The sequence below is a fragment of the Schistocerca nitens genome, chromosome 5 (assembly GCF_023898315.1).
Source record: "Schistocerca nitens isolate TAMUIC-IGC-003100 chromosome 5, iqSchNite1.1, whole genome shotgun sequence".
NCBI lineage: Eukaryota > Metazoa > Arthropoda > Insecta > Orthoptera > Acrididae > Schistocerca > Schistocerca nitens.
In genome coordinates, this window is record NC_064618.1 from 733574194 (window position 1) to 733597803 (window position 23610).

Genomic DNA, 23610 nt, shown 5'->3' on the forward strand with positions numbered 1-23610 from the left:
AATAAGAATATAATAATTCCAGTTCCAAAGAAAGCAGGTGCTGACAGGTGTGAAAATTACTGAGCTATCAGTTTAATAATTTATGGCTGCAAAATACTAACACAAATTCTTAACGGATGAATGGAAAAATTGACAGAAGCTGACCTTGGGGAAGATAAGTTTAGTGTCTGTGGAAATGTAGGAATACGCAAGGCAATACTGACCCTACGACTTATCTTAAAAGCTAGGATAAGGAAAGGCAAACCTACATTTCTAGCATTTGTACACTTAGAGAAATCTTTTGACAATATTGACTGGAATACTCTTTCAAATTCTGAATGTGTGCAGGGGTAAAATACAGGGAGTGAAAGGCTATTTACAATTTGTACAGAAACCAGAAGGCAGTTATAAGAGTCGAGGGGCATGAAAGGGAAGCAGTGGTTAAGAAAGGAGTGAGACAGGGTTGTAACCTATTCCCGGTGTTAATCTGTACACTGAACAAGCAGTAAAGGAAACCAAAGAAAAATTTGGAGTAGGAATTAAAACCCAGGGAGAAGAAATAAAATCACTGAGGTTTGCCAACAACATTGTAATTCTGTTAGAGACGGCAAAGGACTTGGAAGAACAGTTGAACGGAATCAACAGTGTCTTGAACGGAGGATGCAAGATGAACATGAGCAAACGCAAAACGAGGATAATAGAATGTAGTCAAATTAAATCGGGTGATTCTGAGGGAATTAGACTAGGAAATCAGACACTTAAAGTAGTAGATGAGTTTTGCTACTTGGGCAGAAAAATAACTGAGGATGGTCCAAGAAAAGACGATATGAAATGTAGACTAGCGATGACAAGTAAAGTTTTTCTGAAGAAGAGAAATTTGTTAACATCAAGTATAGACTTAAGTGTCAGGAAGCCTTTTCTGAAAGTGTTTGTATAAGAGTGTAACCATGTATGGACATGAAACATGGATGATAAATAGTTTCAACAAGAAAAGAATAGAAGCCTTTGAAATGTGGTGCTACAGAAGAACGCTGAAGATTTGATGGTTAGATCACATAAATGATTTGGAGGTACTGAATAGAACTGGGGGAGAAGAGGAATTTGTGGCACAACTTGACTAGAAGAAGGGATCGGTTGGTAAGACATATTCTGAGGCATCAAGGGTTCACCAATTTAGTACTGGAGGGAAGTGTGGAAGTTAAAAATTCATAAAGGGAGACCAGGAGATGAATACACTACGCATATTCAGAAGGATGTAGGTTGCAGAAGTTACTTGGAGATGAAGAGGCTCGCACAAGATAGAGAAGCATGGAGAGCTGCATCAAACCAGTCTCAGGACTGAAGACCACATCAACAACAAAGGAAGGAGCAATGCACTAAGGACACCATTGAACCAACAGTTACAACTGAAGTGTATGGAGGCTGATATTTTATTGGGTCCTTGATCAGAGACTAGCACAATAATAGAGAAATTATTTCAAGAGCCCAATGAACATGGAAGAGATTTTAAGCATCAAGTTTTTGTTATTCTGTTTAGTGTAGTGGAATCATATTCAGTACAGATTGGATGCCAGAGAGATGTTGCCAATTAGATTTTGAGAAGGGTGAGCTTGCGTGAAGAATCAGGAAGAAGGGAAGACCATTTGCTTTAAAAGAATTGGAGACTAAGATTGTGCAGGCACTGTGAGAATGCGCCTGACTTCTACTAACATGGAAGAAGACATGGAAATTCCAATTCTGCAGTTTCAAGGGAAAGATAATGGCACGAAGACACAGGGAGTTGTGAATGACACTGTTGCAGCTATTCAAGTGAAATTAGAAGTTAACAGAAGTTGCCGGGCATCAAAAGGAAACGTTTAAAGAGGTGATATCACCAAGAAGTATTTTCATCCCAGCCCAGACTAATGAAAGAATGTGTTTGCAAATTGTAACCAACCCTCATTAACGATTTTGTATAAAATCTTACTCTGTGCTATTAGCCCAAAAACTTGCTGTCCGCCAACAAATCCAGATAATGCTACACATGTGGATCATCTAGCAATTTGAAAGTAAGCGCAGCAGTCATACCAGCATTAATGTAGTGAAACAACTGTCAACATTGTATCAAATGCCAGTGTAATCAACAGGATAAAAAGTGATAACCCAAAAATTTAGAGAAGCTATTACAGTGATTTAATGGTGGCAAACTTTTAAACAGTTTTGACCTCACAAGCAATTACTAGTAATTTTTATTGCACCCAGAAAGCCAAAATACATCGCATTTCTGTACAATGGTCAGAGGCTTCAATTTAAGAGAACCTCATTTAATTTGAATGTATTTTCTGCTGGCATTATGGGAACACTCGCTCAGGTGTTTCAGCACTAAACAGTGGGGTCATCAATGCCCTTGCAGTAAATGAAGATAGGGGTGGGGAAAATCTATTAAAAATAAAGAATTTTAAAGCCAAGTTGTATCGACAGATGTCAGGAGACGTGCAATACCATCCACAAAATTTAGATAGAAGAAAGCACAGTAACTAGATAAAAATCGAAGATAATATACCAGTACAAACATATTCAAAAGACTGCCAGATTACTGTGGCTGGTTCACTACTCAGAAATAATAAGTGACCAAGTCACTACATGACATTCTAAAATCGCACACCTAGTATTTTTAACGAGTCCTGACATCACACAAAGCCTTAAAACATGAACTACTCTCACCTCATTAGCAGTCAAAATAGAAGGCAGGTCCTGTAGGAGACCCAGTTCTGCCGTCAGGTTGTAATATAGAACAGATTCAACAAGGATGTCATATTGACAACTGATGTCCACATTTCTTACACACTGTCGGCAACTGGAAATGTATAAGATAGCCATGTGTCAATGGGCAATGTCCCACTCCATGCCTTGTAAGTGCTACTTCTTCAGCTTTTCGCAGCCAGAAAGAAGTAAGCTATGGTCACACTGAAGGCTTCACCTGTCACAGTTTACAGCTCGACACCAGCAGCCACTAAGCCTCCCACCAACATGTGATCTTTCAGCTCAATTTGTGGTAACAGCCTACAGAGGGACCGAACAGTGAGCAGGAGGTGTAAGGGTGACCGGTAGCAAGAAGGGCACTTTGGGAATAAGAGCAGATAAGAAAGTTCTTGCCGTGATGCCATCTTATCTGCTCTCACAGTGCCTTCAGGATATCAAACGATTCAGCATAACAACTGAAAACTGCTTTTGGAGCCCTATCAGGATAAAGTCTGAGAACATCTATCTGCATCTACATCTAGACTCTGCAAACCACTCCAGGTGCATGGTAGGCGGTACGTCCCATTGTACCAGTTACTAGGGTTTCTTGCTATTCCACTCACGTATGGAGTGTGGGAAGAATGATTGTTTGAGTGCCTCTGTGTATACAATACGTATTCTAATCTTATTCTATGTGAGCAATAAGTAGGGGTTTGTGGTTTACTATTACAGAAATCATTTAAAGCCTGTTCTTAAAACTTTGGTAACAGTTCTTGGGTCGCTCAGTTGGTAGAGCACTTGCCCGTGAAAGGCAAAGGTCCCGAGTTCGAGTCTCAGTCCGGCACACAGTTTTAATCTGCCAGGAAGTTTCATATCAGCGCACACTCCACTGCAGAGTGAAAATCTCATTCTGGAAACATCCCTCAGGCTGTGGCTAAGCCATGTCTCTGCAATATCCTTTCTTTCAGGAGTGCTAGTTCTGCAGGGTCCACAGGAGCGCTTCTGTAAAGTTTGGAAGGTAGGAGATGAGGTACTAGCAGAAGTAAAGCTGTGAGGATGGGGCATGAGTCGTGCTTGGATAGCTCAGTTGGTAGAGCACTTGCCTGCAAAAGGCAAAGGTCCCGAGTTCGAGTCTCGGTCTGGCACACAGTTTTAATCTGCCATGAAGTTCCACAAAATTTCCTCATCATCAATTTGTAATCCTGTATGAACAGCCAATAAGTGTTTTGTCTCATCATTATAGTCACACACGTTAGAGTCCTGATTGTCTACAGTAAGGTAGTTCATGACACTCCTGTCCTAATGCTGTGCACAGTGACAGTACATCTGTGATTGGATGGTGGTGGTGGACCAATTAGGATTCCTGGGCTGGCAGACCTTTATTATAGGTGGTGTGTTAGGTTGCTGTCTGTACATAAAAACAATAAGTTGTTATTACACTTATCAGGCTTACCACAAGTAATGGGGGATTTGGATTTAGAGAAATCAAAATAAAACGTTTAATTTAAATCCTTGATTGCTTTAGATGAATTTCAAACGTTTATTATTTGATAGACAAGATTAATGGACAATTTCAGTAATTCAGCATTATTTTTGTCCGCAGTTTTGACTAATAGTTCTGGATTAAGACCATAAAAATAAAAAGAGTAAAAATTAAGAATTTAATGTTGAATTTAACATAATGCACTTTGGACACTTCAGAAAACATCCCTGAAAGATAGCAGTGTCATCGTTTGCTGCTTTAGGGGATAGGTTTCAACTTAATTATCTCATATAAATTATCCCATCCATCACAAGCAGCATGTGCCATCTATCATAGGTGTTTTTCCATACAGTGTTTATGTATGAAAAAAAACAATCAGAATTAAAATATAACTTACGGAATTCAGTAGATCTTGAACATGACTCAATGAAATGAGAGTCTTTCTTTACTATAAAAAACCAATGCATGATTTTAGTGATATGTGGAAGAGCTTTCATTGTAAAAAAGAAATTATTGCAGAAGAACTTGGTGATGCTTACTAGTTTCCATATTTCCTAGCTGTGCTACTGAAAACAAGCTTAATAATGAACTGTTTGTCAATAATGGTGGGCAATCATTGAAACAATGAACTGTTTGCCAACTTGCCAGACTACTGTTAACCAATATCACCCGCAAGTGTAATTTCTCTAAGATGATGGTGATAAACGAAAGGGGAAAAAAAGTTGCAGAATATTTCTATTCTCTACATGTTATTTCAGTGCCTTAGGATTTCATTGAAACTATGCACAGTCATGACTTCCATATTTTTAACTTCCTCTCATATGCTCATTCACTCATGGAATGCCTGGTATAATATGTGTTATATCAGTATTAGAACACAGTTAAATGACTTACAATAAATGGGAGTAATACAAATATATTTTGGGGTAATTAGATACAAGCTACATAATGAAGCAATTTGCAGCACGCTTTGATCTTGCACACACTGCATTTGTAGAGGTCGCAAATAGTGATTTTTGACTATTTCGGAATTTTCAAAATCCGAAAAGTCAGTATGTGCATGCAAGTGACACAATCAGATTTGTTTTATGAATTCAGCCTTATCACCTCTCTATACACACCAAATATTGTTTCAGTACTATCATTCACACACAAGATAAAAAATACCGGAAACTTGCAAAAATGTGATAACTTGTGTAGCTGTATTACTTCTCAACCATGAACCACTGCAACACATCCTTGCTTTCTCCTAAAAGGGAGAGGTGATACCTTTCAAATGAGATCAACCTTTTGGCTGTATCTGATTTAAGGAGCTAGGTGGTCACACATGGTAGCACATCTTTTTGGAGGGTGGTTGGTTGGGGGGGGAGAGGGGGAGACCAAAATTGTAAGTTTGGGAGGGCCTAGCTCAGTCCCCCAAGGGGACTCACATTTCAATGTGTGACTTATGAACTTACCTTAGTGCAGGTATTAACTGTACAAAATTTCATTAACATTTATAACCATGATGCAACCCCCTTCTGATGACTTGCAATGGATGTTAGAGAAAAAGCCCTCAGTAACAACACAAAGAAAGATGTATGGAAAAGAAGTATCAACAGACATCAGAAAGTAACACTGATGAGAATCCCTGCTTTTTCAGCAGGTTTCATTGGTGAAGTCTCTGATTATGAGCTGAGTATCATCATCTAGAATAAATGTTTTGATAAGAAATGGGTTCCTGCGGGATACGGTCTTTCATTGGTTCTTACCACACCCCTCTCCTTCAGGTTTGTAGCAGGCAAAGGTGGGGAGGGGCACACTAACATCATCAAGTTTTGATGCTGTCTGTCCGTTCCATCCATTGTCTGTACCACTCTCAGCGCAGGGATAGCAGAGTTATTCTTACAGAATTTGTTATGCTGATACAACACCCTATAATGAACAAAGTTAGGAACCACTGTGTCAATGGACAAGATTATCATGTACTCTTTACTAGCATCTCCTTGAATAGTACTCAACGACATGGAGGCAGTTCAAAATTGAACATGTGACCTTCATTGAGGCAGTGCTCTTTCACTGCAGATTTGTGTGTTTAGCAAAGGCGAATGTTTCTTATATGTTCAACACAGCAATATGTCTGGATGATGTCTTGGCATCCACACTTCCAGCCAATATTTGAAAACTTGTGGGTCCTCTAATATCTTTGATGGTATCCACCATTTCCTTAACTCTGGATTTTGGACATAACGTAACATATGTGGATATTTGTTCTGAAGATAGTTTCTAGAAGGTGTTTCATCCTGTCAGGCAGATCGCTTGATCTCTATGAGATATGATGGGAAATACAGTATTGGAGAGTAGAAGCTAGTGCAAATCCTATCACTTATGTAAAAATCTCCGAGAATTACTTTTTACTGGTACACAGACTGTCACAGTAGATCACCTGAATTCTTTTTATGAACAGTAAGTCTGGTTACCTGATATTTCACCAGGAAGATTAGCTATCAATTATGTACTGATGTAGGGCTCACTGGAAAGAGAATGCACCAGAGATGCAAAGAATCTGGAAATAATGAAAAGACAAGGATGCGAGGAAAAAGAATACATTTGTTCGTGCTGAGATAAGAATTCAGATGAAACAATACAACATCACAAGAAACAATACTGATCCTACAAATTCTCTTGGAAAATAGGTTAAGGAAAGGCAAACCTACTTCTCTAGGATTCATAAATTTAGAGAAAGTTTCTCACAATGTTGTCTGGAATACTCTGACGTTCTGCAGGCAGAGGTAAAGTACAGGGAGCAAAAGAGTATTTACAACTTTCACAGAAACCAGACAACAGAGTCAAGGGGTGTGAAAGGAAAGCAGTGGTTGAGAAGAGAGTGAAGCAGGGTTATAGCCTATCCCTGATGTTACACAATGAGTGCACTGAGCAAGCAGTAAAGCAAACAGAAGAAATAAAAACTCTGAAGGTTGCTGATGACATAATTCTGTCAGAGACAGCTAAGGACTCTGATGAACGACTCGACAGAATGGAGAGTGTATTGGAAGAGGGCTATAACATAAAAATAATAAAAGCAAAACAAAGATAGTGGAAAGTAGATGAATTAAATCCAGAAATGCTGAGAGAATTAGGATTAGGAAACAAGACTTTAAAAGTAGTAGGCGAGTTTTGCTATTTGGGCAGCAAAATAACTGATGATGGTTGAAGTAGAGAGGGTCTGAAATGTACACTGGCAATGGAAAGAAATGCTTTTCTGAAGAAGGGAAATTTGTTAACAATGAATAAAGATTTATACATCAGGAAGGATTTCCTGAAAGTATATGTATGAAGTGCAGCCATATATGGAAGTGAAACATGGATGATAAACAGTTTAGACAAGTAGATAATAGAAGCTTTTGAAATACTGTGCTAAAGAAGAATGCTGAAGATTAAATCAGTATATCACATAACTAATTAGAAGGTATCCAATAGAATTGGCGAGAAACGAAATTTGTAGCACAATATGACTAGAAGAAGGTGTCGGTCGATAGGACACATTCTGAGACATCAAGGGATCGCCGATTTAGTGCTGGAGGGACGTATAGAGGGAAAGAACGTATAGGGAGACCAAGACATGAATATAGTAAGCAGATTCAGAAACATAGGACCTAGTCGCATGGATAGTTGTATCAAACCACTTTTGGATTAAAGACGACAACAACAGCAACCTCGAAGACACATTCCAGTACCTGTATTTTATATGCTGACAATAACTGTAAAGTTGGAAAAACCCAAGATAGCTTGACAAAGCTGCTGTGATTTGATACAGTTATTGCATCAAGAATATTATATCAGCACGTACTACAAAGCCAAACCTTATAGATAAAGAAAAACACAATGCTTATAAAATAATTTTCGCATTGGCAGCATCAAATAGTAAGCATTGCAATGCAAATGGATCCCTTTTGCTCCAGTAGACATCCAAAGTGCACTTTTATTTTGAGTTAAAATTAGATATTTTAATAATTATGTTTTACTGACTATGGGCCAACACAAACTTCTTAGTAACATACCTCAAATCTGAACTGTCTGCTAGGCACATCAACACCTGCTATATCTACAAGATTGGCAAACTGTGCATTGTGATGGTCCTTGAGGAATTGTAAAACTGGAACTACACCCTCTGGGACAATCAATACTTCAAGTTCATCACCTGCTGTCAGCTGGACTTTCTGCACAAACTTTGGAAGACATTCTGCTACATAACAGCCATAATCACTCAATTGTGCACGTTGTGCAGCATCAAATTTACGAGCAGTTGCTGTAATATTAATGTCACATTAGACAAGGTAGACATATACATGTATTATCCAATACATTATATCATGAACTGAAAAAAAAAACTAATTAAAGGTGTATTATGCAAACAACCAAGGCAAACTGATTGCATATTTCTACTACTGGCCATAATTCTCTTCCTGTATGAAGAAAATAAACAAGAACAATATATGTAAATAAAAATGGGTGACTTACGCCTAGTTTCTGCTGCAGCTGCTGCATTATCATGTTTACGTCTAAGATGGATGGGAACACCACTCAGACAGCCTGTAGGGAATTGTACATTGACAGCTTTCAAATACGTTGTCTCTATCCCCACTAAATTCTATACATATCGTACTATTCAAGTTGTAAGTGAAAAATATAGGAACGTACTTTCACTGGCATACGATTAATTCATCAAAGGTTCAACAGCAAACTGAAGTGTGGTATTTGGATGTTACTTAATAACAAACACCAATGGAATGTTTTCAGCATATTAATAGTCTAATCCTGGCTCTTATATAGAGATACAAAAACTGCTGCCCGTTTTAACAAATATAACACACGAAATGAAAATTCATATAGATACGTATTTATTAGTGTGCTTACCAGTCTGAGACACCGTTGTTCTAAATAATCCACATACATTTCTAATCACAGACACAGCCATGTCTCATATAATAACACAAACACCCACAGGCTTATTAGGTTTCGGGCTTTCTGCTAGATCTAAGATGTTACACAGTCAAAGATATTTCTATTGCAGCAATAATTGCATTGCATTAACATATTTGTTAAAGTGCCGTCACACCTCCTTAGCAGCAATTAAATGGCTCGTTGGAAACTTCGTCGCAATAACTCACGCACGATCTGTTTTGAGAAATCAGTGTCTGGTTTAGTTTCTGATACCGATGAATGTTGATCACCGGCATCTCGGCAGTGAGTAGGCAGTTTTTATCCTAAGTTCAATCGTTTGAATTTCTAGTAAATATGTGAAAATAGGGTTATTTTCTGCAATTTACAAGAATTTGTTGGCTGCGCAATTTGCAAAAATTTGTTGGCTGGTCTTGATGAGTGCCAAATGAAATGTTGCACTGTTACTCGAAACGGAAAGATGGCTAACATAATTTATTTATTGATCCATTCGTACAGAACATGCCTTGTATGAATGTCACCAAAAGTTGAAATACTCGTTCTTGAAAGGATTATCATAGCTTAACATCCCTTTAACGATGAAGTTATCACACATGTAAAGTACCTGACAAACGTTTCAAAACCAAGGTCAAAAGCAGATAAAAACCATGGTAGACATGTACTACAGACTGACAAATTTGAAAATCGGTATAGTTTTATAATATATACAGTAGTATGAAGACTAACTATGCCAGATTAGCCTACGTTGAATGTAGGGAAATACGGAAGCGTCCGATCTAACCCGTCGGCTTTGACCCATGACGTCACAAATATAGCGGAAACGACAATTCCAATATGGTGGATATAGAAACGTTGCATACGTATCACAAAGACGAAAACACATAGAAAAACAACACACACAAAGGTTTCACAAGAACAATCTGCTAACATTGATAGCAAACAAAGATAATAATAAACAAGTGGTACTCAAGGCCAGGCAGGGGGGGGGGGGTTGCGCCCCCCCCCCCCCTGACCCCCCCCCCCCCCCCAAAAAAAAACTCCCAACCTAACCTCGTATTCAGGGCTACGCTACAGATCAATGTGTAGGTCAATCAAAAGATAAAAAAAAGAAACATATATAAAAAAACAATATTGATTCATTAGACATAACGAGTAGCGACAAAACATATAGACCATAAAGATTGAACAATCTAATGGCAAACTGATAAAAGCCTCATAGACGACGTTAAAACAAAAAGTACAGTAAAAAGGTAAACTATATATTACAGGCCCTAACACTCCTACTAAGGTAACGTCAACGAGGCAACATCTACAAACACGCCACACTCACAAACCAAACTCCGCGCCGTAATGACGTCACACACCACAACACCCTTACGTCACGGGTCAAAGCCGACGCGTGAGATCGGATGTTTCTGTTGACCCGAATGTAGAAATGTGTATAAAGGACAAGTAATGTTCAGTAAATAAGATAAAAAATCAGTAGTTTCATATCTCAGTGAGGAACTTCCACTTTCAGCACATGGCAGGAATATGTAGAGAACTATGACTCATGTTTAAAAGAATAGTTGACTATGAACTGGATAGATATGTACCTGGTAAAAATAGTTCATAATGGGAAGGACCTCCATCGTATACAGTCACTGTAAAGAAACGTCCAAAGAAATGACTACTGCATAATAAGTATCAAACAAAGCATAGCGTTATAGTTAATAAGATGCTGAATAAGACGCGTTTGGCTGTCAAGACAGTAGTGCGTGATACCTTCGACGATTGCTGTAGCAAAATACAGTCAAATAATATTTCGCAAAACCCAAATAAATTCTAGTTGTCTATAAAGGCTGTCATTGGATGTTTATGGGTAAATTACCCCAGAGAAGGGAACTTACACCAGCTATGAGTGGACTCAAGGAAGGGAGGATGTCAATCACTTTGTAGGAGTTTATGGATAAGTAGCTCCAGAGAAGGGAACTTATACCAGGTTTGGATGGGCCCAAAGAAGGGAGGATCCCAACCACTTTAGGGGACGAGAGGTACATCACGTCAGTGAGGGTGGAAGTTAGAGAAAAGAGTACCTAATCTCTGGAAGGGCAGTGCTGACAAATAATTATGAGTATCATTATTTGCACAGGGTAAGTACCCTGGGTAAGGGAGTATTTCCTCCAGACTGATTAAATAAAATTATTAAAGTTAAATAATTTACCTGTTTCCAAGAACACAGTGTAATCTCAGAGTGTTCTGACGTTTGATCCTAGAATTGCAGAAAATATTTACCTTCTACAAGAAAGAAATAAAGAAATTTTCGTAATAAGGTATAATAAAATGTGTGTTAATGGTAAAACCAAATACAAAGGAATGTTTACTGCAATGATAAAATTAAAGAAAAACTGAAAACAATAGCGAAGCTATTGTGTCTATTTATGTAATACTTTTATAATAATTGAAGTTGAATGAGTGGTTACAACATCTTTTCTCTTAGTGGCGGGATACGTGCTGATAGCCGACCTTAGTGACCGAGCGGTTCTAGTCGCTTCAGTCTAGAATCGCGCGACCGATATGGTCGCAGGTTCGAATCCTGCCTCGAGAATTGATGTGTGTGATGTCGTTAGGTTAGTTAGGTTTAAGAAGTTCTAAGTTCTAGGGCACTGATGACCTCAGATGTTAAGTCCCATAGTGCTCAGAGCCATTCGAATGTACTGATACATCCCATTCCTTAATGAGAGATATCATGCCCTTAAATACGTATGTCAGAGAAAAGACGTTCATGACTGTGAGTAGTCAATAAGTGGTGAGTACCCCACTCTTGTGAGGTGTTTAAATTGTAGGTTCTGATATCAAGAGCTAATGATCCAGTGACTGTACAAAAGTGGGTAGCAGTCAGACGACCCTATCTGCTCAGGTACAGTAAGGAGTTCCATGGAGTGGGCAGTGCAGAAGAAAAAGCGCCATGAAATCTAAGAACACGAAATTTCAAAGATAATAAATGTATTGTAATTGTTAATTATCAAGTTGAATATCAGATCTGTAATGTACATAGTACAGAGAGGCAGTAGCTGTTCTCATTTATCATGTACTGACTTGTAATTTTGAAGGTAATATAAAAGGTGAGTTGAATCTCACTTCCTATTTATGTAGCGGAGTGAATGAGAATGAGAAGTTAATTTTCAGCAGCTTTATCTGCAGCCTGTAAGGAGACGAAGTCTGTAGGAAGAAGGCACACGGATTCAGGGCAAAGACTACCATGAACCTGGTTAATAATACTTGATGGCGACCAAATATTCAGTAAGCAGCATTGATTGTGCGACGCTAATTCGGAAAGCAGGTTACAATAATTTTTTGAAGAGGACAAAATTAATTCATTTTAATATAATTTACACTCGTTGTAGTATAGGTCTTGCATTATTTTTTCACATAATCACCATTTACCTCAATACCTTTTGTCATCATTGGGACGAGTATCATAGATGTCTCCTGCCGCCTTTTTCAGCCAGTTCTTCACTTCGATTTTCACTTAGTCGTCGTCGGAAAAGCGTTTTCAATAAAGGCGTTCTTTCAATTTAGTGAACTGATTATAGCCACTAGGTGTGAGATCAGGGCTGTGAGAGGTAAATTATCCCAACCAGACGAAGTAACAACTCTTTGTGTTGCGTGAGCGCTGTGCAGACGCGCATTGTCATGAACAAAACAGACTCCTGTTGTCAGCATCCCGCGACGTTTGTTTTTTATGGCTTGCGAAGTTTCTTCGTGGTCTCACAATATCTTGCAGCATTTATTGTTTCATGTCTTTCCAAAAAATCAACGAGCAGAATCCCTTTTTAATGTCCTAAAACACTGACACCATGATTTTCCTTGCTGTTTTCTGAGTTTCAAATCTAGCAGTGGGGGATATATATTGCATGTTGGGGATTGTGGAAAACAGTGCCATCGTTTTCATAATGTAGAAATGGAATGATTTATCTGACATCCAAAAGGGCATGATCATTGGCTTTCCAACCAAGTGTGGAAGAATTCCTGAAAGTTTGTAAACTGTTCATGTGCTGCTTTGGTTAAAGTATACCATATATGGCAAAATGGCACTATCCCAAACAGGCACCGAGGCAACTTTGATACACCATGGGCCATAGATGGCATTGGTGAACGACAGCCGTTGAGATGTGTAGGAGCGAACAACCAACTGATGAGCAACTAATCACCCAGACGAACCAAAAGCTACCAACATTGTCTCCCCAGTGACTGTTCAGCGAAAGTTACTGTTTATGTGTCTCAACAGCAGGTGCATGGTCCATGCACCCATGTTGACAGCTGTTCCTTGCGACAAAGGCTAGAATTTGCACGCCAGTGCCGCAACTGGACGTCAACTGACTGGTGACAGGTGACCTTTCAGATACATCACATTTTGTGCTCCATTGGACAGTGGCGACACACTGCAACAATCGTTGGAGGGCTCTAAGCCAGAGAAGGGATCATTGTGGCCTGGGGAATGTTTTTGTGGCATTCTCTGGGTGATCTCGTCATTTTGGAAGGCACAATGTGTCAACCCAAGTATAGATCTATCCTTGGGGATCATATCCAACCCCACATGCAGTTTGTTTTTCCTCAGAACAATGGCACCCATCAGCAGACCAGTGTAATGTGTCACACAGCTCGCATTGTATGTGTATTGTTCAAAGAGCACCAAAATGAGTTTACCATACTCCCATGGCCACCAGACTCCCTAGGTTTGAACCCAATTGAGTTTCTGTGTGACCACCTCCAATAGGCAGTTTACACTGTGTACCCTCAGACGAGAAGTCTAGCATAACTGACTCTCTTCCTGCATGTCTCACAGCAGTCTGCACCAGTGTGCGATTTGTGCTTTTACCAGTGGGGGGGATGTCTTAGGGGGTTAGTATAATTACATATGTTACTAGCTTGGACCGTGGCGTTACCCATGGTTAAACAGTTATTTATAAACAGATGTTAATGCCGAAACTCACTATTCACACGTATGCACTGTCAGAAAAGCCATCCCTTGTTATATCTTTAAAAGTACATTATAGGTAAAGCTTATTTACATATCATATATATACAGGTATACGACGGGAATTCAAAAAGTAAAGGCACATTTGTGAAAAGCTGCACTTATTCTGATGATAGAAAACTGAAACATGCGTTATTTTTCTACGTAACCTCCCTGGACTTCAATACAGTTTTCCCGACGTTTTACGAGTTTTTTTTAAATACGTTTTTCGGTTGCATCTGTAACCAATTTTGCACCGCAGCAATGACGCCTTCATCACTTTCAAATCTTCTTCCCTGTAGTGCTTCCGTTAAGGGTCCAAACATGTGAAAATCACTTGGAGCCAGGTCTGTACTGTATGGTGGATGCTCCAGCACCTCTAATCTCAACTCATTGACGGCTGTCCTTTTGGCAGAATGTGGGTGAGCGTTATCTTGCTGCAGGATGACACCTCTTCACAGTTTTCCACGACGTTTGGGTCCGATTGCAGGTTTTAGTTTCGTACGCAACACATCACATCCACCATACAATACATATCTGGCTCTAAAGCCTCGTTTACGCTGGGGCGACGTCTTGCAACATTGTGGCATGCTACGGAAATGTGGCGTGCGTCGCCTTGTAGCATGCTACAAAAGGCAACATCTTGCGGCGTATGTTGCATGCGGCAGGTTAATTTATACCAAAGCAACAGAATTTGTGCCACACGTGTGTCGGTCTTGCAGTATAAAGGATGATAAAGTATCGCAGCGGCGGCCTACTTGGTACTTGCACACGCAGCTAACAACGGAAATGAAAACCAAAGGAAAAGAAAACGATGGTGGAAGAGAAGAGTATCTAAACAAGGTCCACGAAATAGTATCCTGGGAACTAGAAGCAGACGATGGTGCGTTACTTAGTAATGTGTGCTTTCGTCCCAGGCGCGTTAGTGCGCGCCATACTGTTGCCAAAAGGTGGCCTAACGGTGAATGTTTGCACAGGTACCGGGCCGGTCACCACCCTGTGTCAGGGCCCAGGGTGGGACTTTCAGCCCCCAGCTCACCCAACTCTGCGGTACGACTGCTGCGATATGACTGCCACACTACTTCCCTCGCAAGCTCGCAAGTAAACGGGTGACGCACCATAGACGAAAGCATCAATGACAACATGAGAATGATGATTTAGTTCTAAATGTTTTGAAATGCTTAACTACTACATAACACTTTTTCAGAATCAATAAGCAAACATATTAATAGTATTAATAGTAAGACTGTATTAAAAACTTTCAGTGTTCGGCTCTACAAATTTAAATTATATGTAAAGTTTTACTTCAGTGCGTGGGAAATAAACATCCCAGGTTGGGATGCACAAACTAAAGTCAGAGGAGGGGATGGCTTGATGCAGAGGGGGGGGGGGGGAAGTACCCCCCATCCCCCCCCTTCAAATCGCACACTGGTCTGCACTGCAAAAAGATGGTTATTCAGACTGTTGGCAGGAGGTCACATTAATGACTAATGGGATTTGACACTGATCTGAGTGCATGAGTTTTCCCTCATCCTGTGTGTGTGTGTGTGTGTGTGTGTGTGTGTGTGTGTGTGTAATGAACACACCCTGTATCTGCCTACACAACACACACACACACACACACACACACACACACACACACACACACACACACACACACAGGGTGAAAATCGTGCACTCTGACTTCACAGAGTGATTCCCCACATGCTGGCAATACAAAAATCTCTAAATTTGGTCCTATGCATATTTCCGCCAGTAAATGGACATTAAACATTGACAATCTGGCAACACTGTAGTTACATGTATGGTAACCACCTCTGTCAGCAAAGAGGAGTACTGATGTGCAGTTGGTGCAGTGCACATTGTTTTGTGTTAGCAAGCAGGAGGTTGAGGGTTCGATTCTGTGTCAAGTCGTATTTGTTTTCATTTGATAAATGTAGTCTGCATGGTATGGTATCTGGCATCTTAATCGTCATACACACCGAGCGAGATGGCGCAGTGGTTAGCACACTGGACTCGCATTCGGGAGGACGACGGTTCAATCCCGCATCCGACCATCCTGATTTGCTTTTTCCGTGATTTCCCTAAATCGCTTCAGGCAAATGCCGAGATGGTTCCCTTGAAAGGGCACAGATTTCCTTCCCTAATACGAAGAGACCAATGACCTCACTATTTGGTCTCTTCCCCCCCAAAAAACCAATCCAATCCAATCCGATCCAATCGCAATACTGAAATTACAGTGGATCTTCTACAAACATTTGCACTTACGTACTAAGAACACATAAATGGAAGTACAATCGTTTTCGTTGCTCAGCTTTTAAAGAGGTCTTTTGCATGTCGTGGATGCGAATTGTTTCTCAAGACTGCATCTAATAGTTTCCAAACCTGTTTTCGGTGTACCCTCCCCCAGTGGTCCCATTAGTACCAACTATTATTCTTGCCACGTTTAGGTCTATTAAATTTCGTAAGGGCCTTACGACACCAGCAGTTCTAGCAACGTGCTTTGAAAATAATTTTCAAACTGGGTTACCATTTGTATGTATTATCACCATGGAACCACTAATTATGCCTTTCAGCACTGAGTCTGGTAAGTGCATGCTGTTTAGTAAGTTTCTCCATGTGTTATTGTTATCATGATCATGATGGTGATCAACATCATAATCGATGGAGATGTGGAAACATCAAGTGCGTTACGTCAGGAAATCTGTGTAATTCGAAAACGAACATTTCACAGTTAGCAGTGTCAGGCTGAATCAAGCAGAATAAAGATGCAAGACAGATGATGTACCCATTAGGTGGAAAAGCCCATTGTGACAAATGACATGTTTACACTGTATGTGGTGTTCGCCAGATAGGGACTAATTGTTAGCAGAGTGACACACCCATGACAGACTCCATACACATTCGTGCACATATCATATTTTCTTATTCTAAAACAATGAGGCAGATGTATGCAATACACAAAGGATGAATATGTGGATATGCTTGTGGTCATTGGTGCATCTGATAACTGGGCTGGTGTTGCTGCTCACGAATATGCTGCTAGATATCCTGGTCGACGTCATCCAGATGAAAACTTGTTTCACCATCTGGAGCTTCACCCTCAGGACACAGGTTCTCTTCTTCCATCATCACTTGACAGAGATCGTCCATGGACTCACCATACTCCAGCTATTGAGGAAGTTGCTCTGGAGGTCATACAACAAGATCCCCAGCGCAGTACATGTAGCATAGCAAGGAAGCTGTGTGTCTCGCAACACACGTGCTGCATGAGCATGGACTGCACCTGTATCATTAGTCTTTAACGCGAGACCTGTATCCTGCAGACCGCTATCTGCAGATGTAATTCTGTGTATGGTTCTGACAACAACAGGAAGCCAATGACGACTTCATAAACACTGTAATATGATTAGATGAAGCAGCTTTCACTCGTCAGAGTGTCTTCAATATGCACAATACCCACCCTCAGTGTGATATTAACCCACACATCACCCTGACCGTGGATATTGAGTTCGCTTTGACATCAATGTCTGAGCCTTAATATTGCGACACAAGAGTTTGGATCCCTACTTGTTGCCTGACTTGTTGACTGCACAAAGGTATCATGCACTCCTCTCAAACTATTTCCCTAATGCACTGGAAGATGTTCCACTTCATGTTTGGCAGAAGCTAATGTTCCAATATGATGGTGCCCTGCACCTCTACGCTTTGGAATTATTGGGCCACGATATTTAGACCAAACATTTCCACAGAAATGACTCAGACGGAGAGCTCCAGTTATTTGGCCTCCATGTTCACCTGACCTAAATCCCCTGGATTTCCTCCTGTGGGGACACTTGAAGGAGCACATGTATTCTACTATACCAACACATGTGGGAGCACAGATAGCATGTGTTCATATTGCTCTTGTATCTGTAGAGGCAGCCATGTTGGGAAGAGTCTGGAGCTGTATCATCCAGTGGGTTGCACAATGTTTGGATGTAGAGAGGGTCGCTTTGATCATACACTCTGAGGACAATGTACTCTTCTGTAAACGTCATATGGTCATTAATATGGAAATTATCATCATCACTGGTTGCTAATGTGTCATATCTGAGCACATATACTGCATGCATTATGATGATGTTGCTTTATTTAACTGTGCAGTCATCTTTAGCATATTGAAATTGGTATTGTTTTTGTAGTTATTCTGTTCTGTGACAGGTCATTTGTTTCAACTGTCTATTACTGACTTATCTAACCACGTTTTTGTTATGTTCCCAGTTACAAAACACTGTGCTATGTAAATGTGAGATATGCATGGCTTAAGAAACAGTGTACACTATATCATTATATGGCAGAATGAAACTGGCAAATTAAAAACAAGTATGCCTCGACCAAGAATCGAACTCTCGACCTCCTGCATGCTAACCCAAAATGCTATCTACTGCACCAACTGCACAGAACTACTCCTATATGCGGACAGGTAGTTCCCGTACATGTGATTACCGTGTTGCCACATTGCCAATCTTTAACGTCCATTTACTGCCAGAAATATGTTCAGGAGAATATTTTGTGAGAGATATTTTTGTATTGCTAGTATCGCATTATGAATCCTTGTGCATGCAGTTTTCTTCAGCCTGTATGTACACCTTGTGATCAAAAGTATCTGGACACCTGGCTGAAAATAACTTACAAGGTCATGGCGCCCTCCATCGGCAATGCTGGAATTCAATATGGTGTTGGCCCCTTAGCCTTAATGACCGCTTCCACTCTCGCAGGTACACTTTCAATCAGGTGCTCGAAGGTTTCTTGGGGAATGACAGCACATTCTTCACAGTGCTGCACTGGGCAGAGGTATCGATGTTGGTCAGTGAGGCCTGGCACAAAGTTGGTGTTCCAAAACATCCCAAAAGTGTTCTGTAGGATTCAGGTCAGGACTCTGTGCAGGCCAGTCCATTACAGTGATGTTATTGTCGTGTAACTACTCCGCCATAGGCCGTGCATTATGAACAAGTGCTCGATCATGTTGAAAGGTGAAATCGCCATCCCCGAATTGCACTTCAACAGTGGGAAGCAAGAAAGTGCTTAAAACATCAATGTACGCCTGTGCTGTGATAATGTCAGGTAAAACTACAAGGTGTGCAAGCCCCCTCCATGAAAAACACTACCACACCATAACACCACCGCCTCCGAATGTTATTGTTGGCACTTCACATGCTGGCAGATGACGTTCACTGGGTATTTGCCATACCCACACTCTGCCGTCGGATTGCCACATTGTGTACCATGATTCGTCAATTCACACAACGTATTTCCACTGTCGAATCTTCCAATGTTTACACTCCTTACACAAAGCAAGGCGTCGTTTGGCATTTACCGGCATGATGTGTGGCCTCTGAGCAGCTGCTTGACCATGAAATCCAAGTTTTCTCACCTTCTGCCTAACTGTCATAGTACTTGCAATGGATCCTGATGCAGTTTGGAATTCCTGAGTGACAATATGAATAGGTGTCTACCTGTTACACATTACGACCCTCTTCAACAATCAGCAGTCTCTGTCAGTCAACAGACGAGGCCACCTGTACGCTTTTGTGCTGTATGTGACCCTTCACATTTCCATTTCGCTATCACATCGGAAACAGTGGACCTAAGGATGTTTAGGAGTGTGGAAATCTCACGTACAGACCTATGACACAAATGACACCCAATCACCTGACCGCGTTCGAAGTCTGTGAGTTCCGCAGAAGCCCCATTCTGCCCTCTCACGATGTCTAATGATTACTGATGTTGCTGATATGCAGTAGGTGGCAGCACAATGCACCTGATATGAAAAATGTATGTTTTTGGGTGTGTCTGGATACTTTTGATTACGTAGTGTACATACAGACACATACAGGTGAAGACATTGAAATGTCTCGAAGACTACACATCGGATCATGCCGTGTGTGGCTGGTGCATATTAACATTGAAATCTTCAATAGGAACCCCTGTTTGTTTATTGCAGATTATGATTATACGTCAAAATCCACACACACACACACACACACACACACACACACACACACACACACACACACACACACACACTCTCTCTCTCTCTCTCTGTCTCTCTGTCTCTCTGTAGGCCTGTAACTTGTGAATTTTTATTTCACTCTATTTTATTGTTGTTTAAATTTCACTTTGTATTGTTTTATTTAAGGGTAGACTTAGTCTTTAGTAATCTGGTTCTTTGTCACAGGATGCACCAGATCCTCTATCTCCACTGAATACAGACACAAATGAGGATGAAATAGGTAAACTCGAATTAGACTCAGGAGACTGCAGTACATTTGAAGAAATTCCTACACCAGGATTATCTTCCTCGTTCATTAGCGCTCCATCAACATCAGAAGGTGTTTCTACCTGCAAGTCTATAAAGAAACCAATGAAAGAAGATCCATTATGGGCAATGATTATTAAGCTACATCAGATGGAAAGAGATGATGCTACTGAGGTAACACAACTGGTAATGTGTATACTGAGATGGATCAAGTGAAGAGAACCGGCACAGAGAAATTTGCAGATGTCTTGTTTGATGTCCAGCTTAAGAATCTCATTAGATACACTACACTAACAGCACTGGAAGTCCAAGTAATTTTCGACAGTCTATGCCCAACATGCAACGATCTCAAAGGTCTACTCAATTTCGAGGTGATCAAATAAATTCTTCTTCTTCTTCTTTCATCATGCATTAGGCTTTCCTTCAGCCTGTTGAAGCTACACCTGGTCCTTCCTTCGTTTTGCAGATTTTCCAATGCATCTTTTATCTTGCGGAGTATATCGCCAAAAATGTAGTGGTGAAATGAAATGAAGTGATCGTATGGCACTGTTGGCTGGGAGGCCCCATGTGGGGAAGTTCGGCCGCCATATTGCAAGTCCTTTTTAGTTGACGCCACTTCGGCGACTTGCGAGTCAATGATGATGAAGAACACACAACACCCAGTCATCATGAGGCAGAGAAAATCCCCAACACCACTGGGAATCGAACCCGGGACCCCGTACACGGGAAGTGAAAACGCTACCGCAAGAACATGAGCAGCGGACTTAATCTTGATTTATCCATTCGTAGCAGATGGGATATCCATTTTTTTTTTTTTTTTGGCATTCGCTAACCTTACTGTTTATATCTAAAATATTTAATTCCTTCCTGGTATCTATATTTCTTTTGTTGTCTAGCTTGGTGTATCCTGCTATGTACCTGAGGAATTTAATTTCATTGGCTTGTAATCATATTTTATCTTTCTTTTTCATTATCCAAGATTCACTTCTATATAGTAACGTTGGTACTGACGTAACTTTATAAAATTGTAGATACGTCTCTGTTCTTACTTTACGTTGGAGGTCTCTTCTAATAGTGTCATTTAGTTAAATTTCTCAATTTTGTCTTTTTGATCTAGGTCTCCCCTGAACGACAGCATAGTTCTTAGAAATTTGAATCTATCTACTTGCTCTATAATCTTGTTATCTATAATTATTTTTGTTCTTACTGGATTTTTTCCACAGAAAGCCATGGCTTTTGTTTTTGTATTGATTAGATTAGATTAGATTAGATTAATACTAGTTCCATGGATCATGAATACGATATTTCGTAATGATGTGGAACGAGTCGAATTTTCTAATACATGACATAATTAGGTTAATTTAACAACATACTTAAGTTAATATAACAACTTCATTTTTTTGTGTTTTTTGTTTTTCTTTATTTTTTATTTTTATTTTTTTTATTTTTTAAATATTTTTTTCTTTTTTTCTTAATTTATATCTAAAAATTCCTCTATGGAGTAGAAGGAGTTGTTATTCAGAAATTCTTTTAATTTCTTCTTAAATACTTGTTGGTTATCTGTCAGACTTTTGATACTATTTGGTAAGTGACCAAAGACTTCAGTGCCAGTATAATTCACCCTTTTCTGTGCCAAGGTTAGATTTAATCTTGAATAGTGAAGATCATCCTTTCTCCTAGTATTGTAGTTATGCACACTGCTATTACTTTTGAATTGCGTTTGGTTGTTAATAACAAATTTCATAAGAGAGTATATATACTGAGAAGCTACTGTGAATATCCCTAGATCCTTAAATAAATGTCTGCAGGATGATCTTGGGTGGACTCCAGCTATTATTCTGATTACACGCTTTTGTGCAATAAATACTTTATTCCTCAGTGATGAATTCCCCCAAAATATGATGCCATATGAAAGCAATGAGTGAAAATAGGCGTAGTAAGCTAATTTACTAAGATGTTTATCACCAAAATTTGCAATGACCCTTATTGCATAAGTAGCTGAACTAAAACGTTTCAGCAGATCATCAATGTGTTTCTTCCAGTTTAATCTCTCATCAATGGACACACCTAAAAATTTGGAATTTTCTACCTTAGCTATATGCTTCTGATTAAGATCTATATTTATTAATGGCGTCATACCATTCACTGTACGGAACTGTATGTACTGTGTCTTATCAAAATTCAGTGAGAGTCCGTTTACAAGGAACCACATAGTGATTTTCATCAGTTAATTCTTGTTTGTCAGGTGTGATTACTATACTTGTATCATCAGCAAAGAGAACTAACTTTGCCTCTTCATGAATATAGAATGGCAAGTCATTAATATATAATAAGAACAACAAAGGACCCAAGACTGACCCTTGTGGAACCCCATTCTTGATAGTTCCCCAGTTTGCATGTTACGAGAACTACTTATTTCAACTTTCTGCACTCTTCCAGTTAGGTACGAATTAAACCATTTGTGCACTGTCCCACTCATGCCACAATACTTGAGCTTGTCTAGCAGAATTTCATGATTTACACAATCAAAAGCCTTTGAGAGATCACAAACAATCCAAATGGGTGGTGTTCGGTTATTCAGATCATTCAAAATTTGACTGGTGAAAGCATATATGGCATTTTCTGTTGAAAAACCTTTCTGGAAACCAAACTGACATTTTGTTAGTACTTCATTTTTACAGATATGTGAAGCTACTCTTGAATACATTACTTTCTCAAAAATTTTGGATAAAGCTGTTAGAAGGGAGATTGGACGGTAATTGTTGACATCAGATCTATCCCCCTTTTTATGCAAAGGTATAACAATAGCATATTTCAGTCTATCAGGGAAAATGCCCTGTTCCAGAGAGCTATTACACAGGTGGCTGAGAATCTTACTTATCTGTTGAGAACAAGCTTTTAGTATTTTGCTGGAAATGCCATCAATTCTATGTGAGTTTTTGCTTTTAAGCAAGTTTATTATTTTCCTAATTTCAGAGGGAGAAGTGGGTGAGATTTCAATTATATTGACATATAATATATCTGGCATGTTTGGTATAGTTCATAGAGGAAGCTTCTCGGCCCGCAAGGTCTGGGCATTCACAGATAGTGGGGTTGCTGGTAGTTGGGAGCTCCAACGTTAGGTTCATAATGGGACCCCTTAGGAACATGACTGAGAAGGAGGGGAAGGAAGCCAGTGTGCACTCC

General features: G+C 39.8%; 1 protein-coding gene, 1 long non-coding RNA gene and 1 other non-coding gene across 4 annotated transcripts in view; 2 read left to right on the forward strand and 1 right to left on the reverse strand.

Moving 5' to 3' along the window:
* Nucleotides 1-9232, reverse strand: part of LOC126260138 (NADH dehydrogenase [ubiquinone] iron-sulfur protein 3, mitochondrial) — a 64832-nt gene extending 55600 nt beyond the window's left edge. The window contains exons 1-3 of the mRNA XM_049957389.1: nt 9080-9232; nt 8684-8755; nt 8224-8471 (exon numbers count right to left, since the gene is read on the reverse strand). Of these exons, the coding sequence (XP_049813346.1) occupies nt 8224-8471; nt 8684-8755; nt 9080-9140 (381 nt within the window). The 5' untranslated portion in view covers nt 9141-9232. The remainder of the gene's footprint in view (nt 1-8223; nt 8472-8683; nt 8756-9079) is intronic.
* On the forward strand, nt 3772-3846 carry Trnal-caa (transfer RNA leucine (anticodon CAA)). Its single transcript has one exon. It is a non-coding gene; the product is annotated as a tRNA-Leu (tRNA).
* A 55-nt stretch (nt 9233-9287) lies between the features above and the next one.
* LOC126260139 (uncharacterized) overlaps nt 9288-23610 on the forward strand; it is a 65101-nt gene continuing 50778 nt past the window's right edge. The window contains exons 1-3 of one of the 2 annotated variants that reach the window (XR_007546607.1): nt 9288-9409; nt 20344-20795; nt 20891-21355. This is a non-coding gene — a long non-coding RNA (uncharacterized LOC126260139). Of the gene's footprint in view, nt 9410-20343; nt 20796-20890; nt 21356-23610 lie in introns of those variants that run through there. The other variant, XR_007546608.1, reaches the window with a different exon arrangement.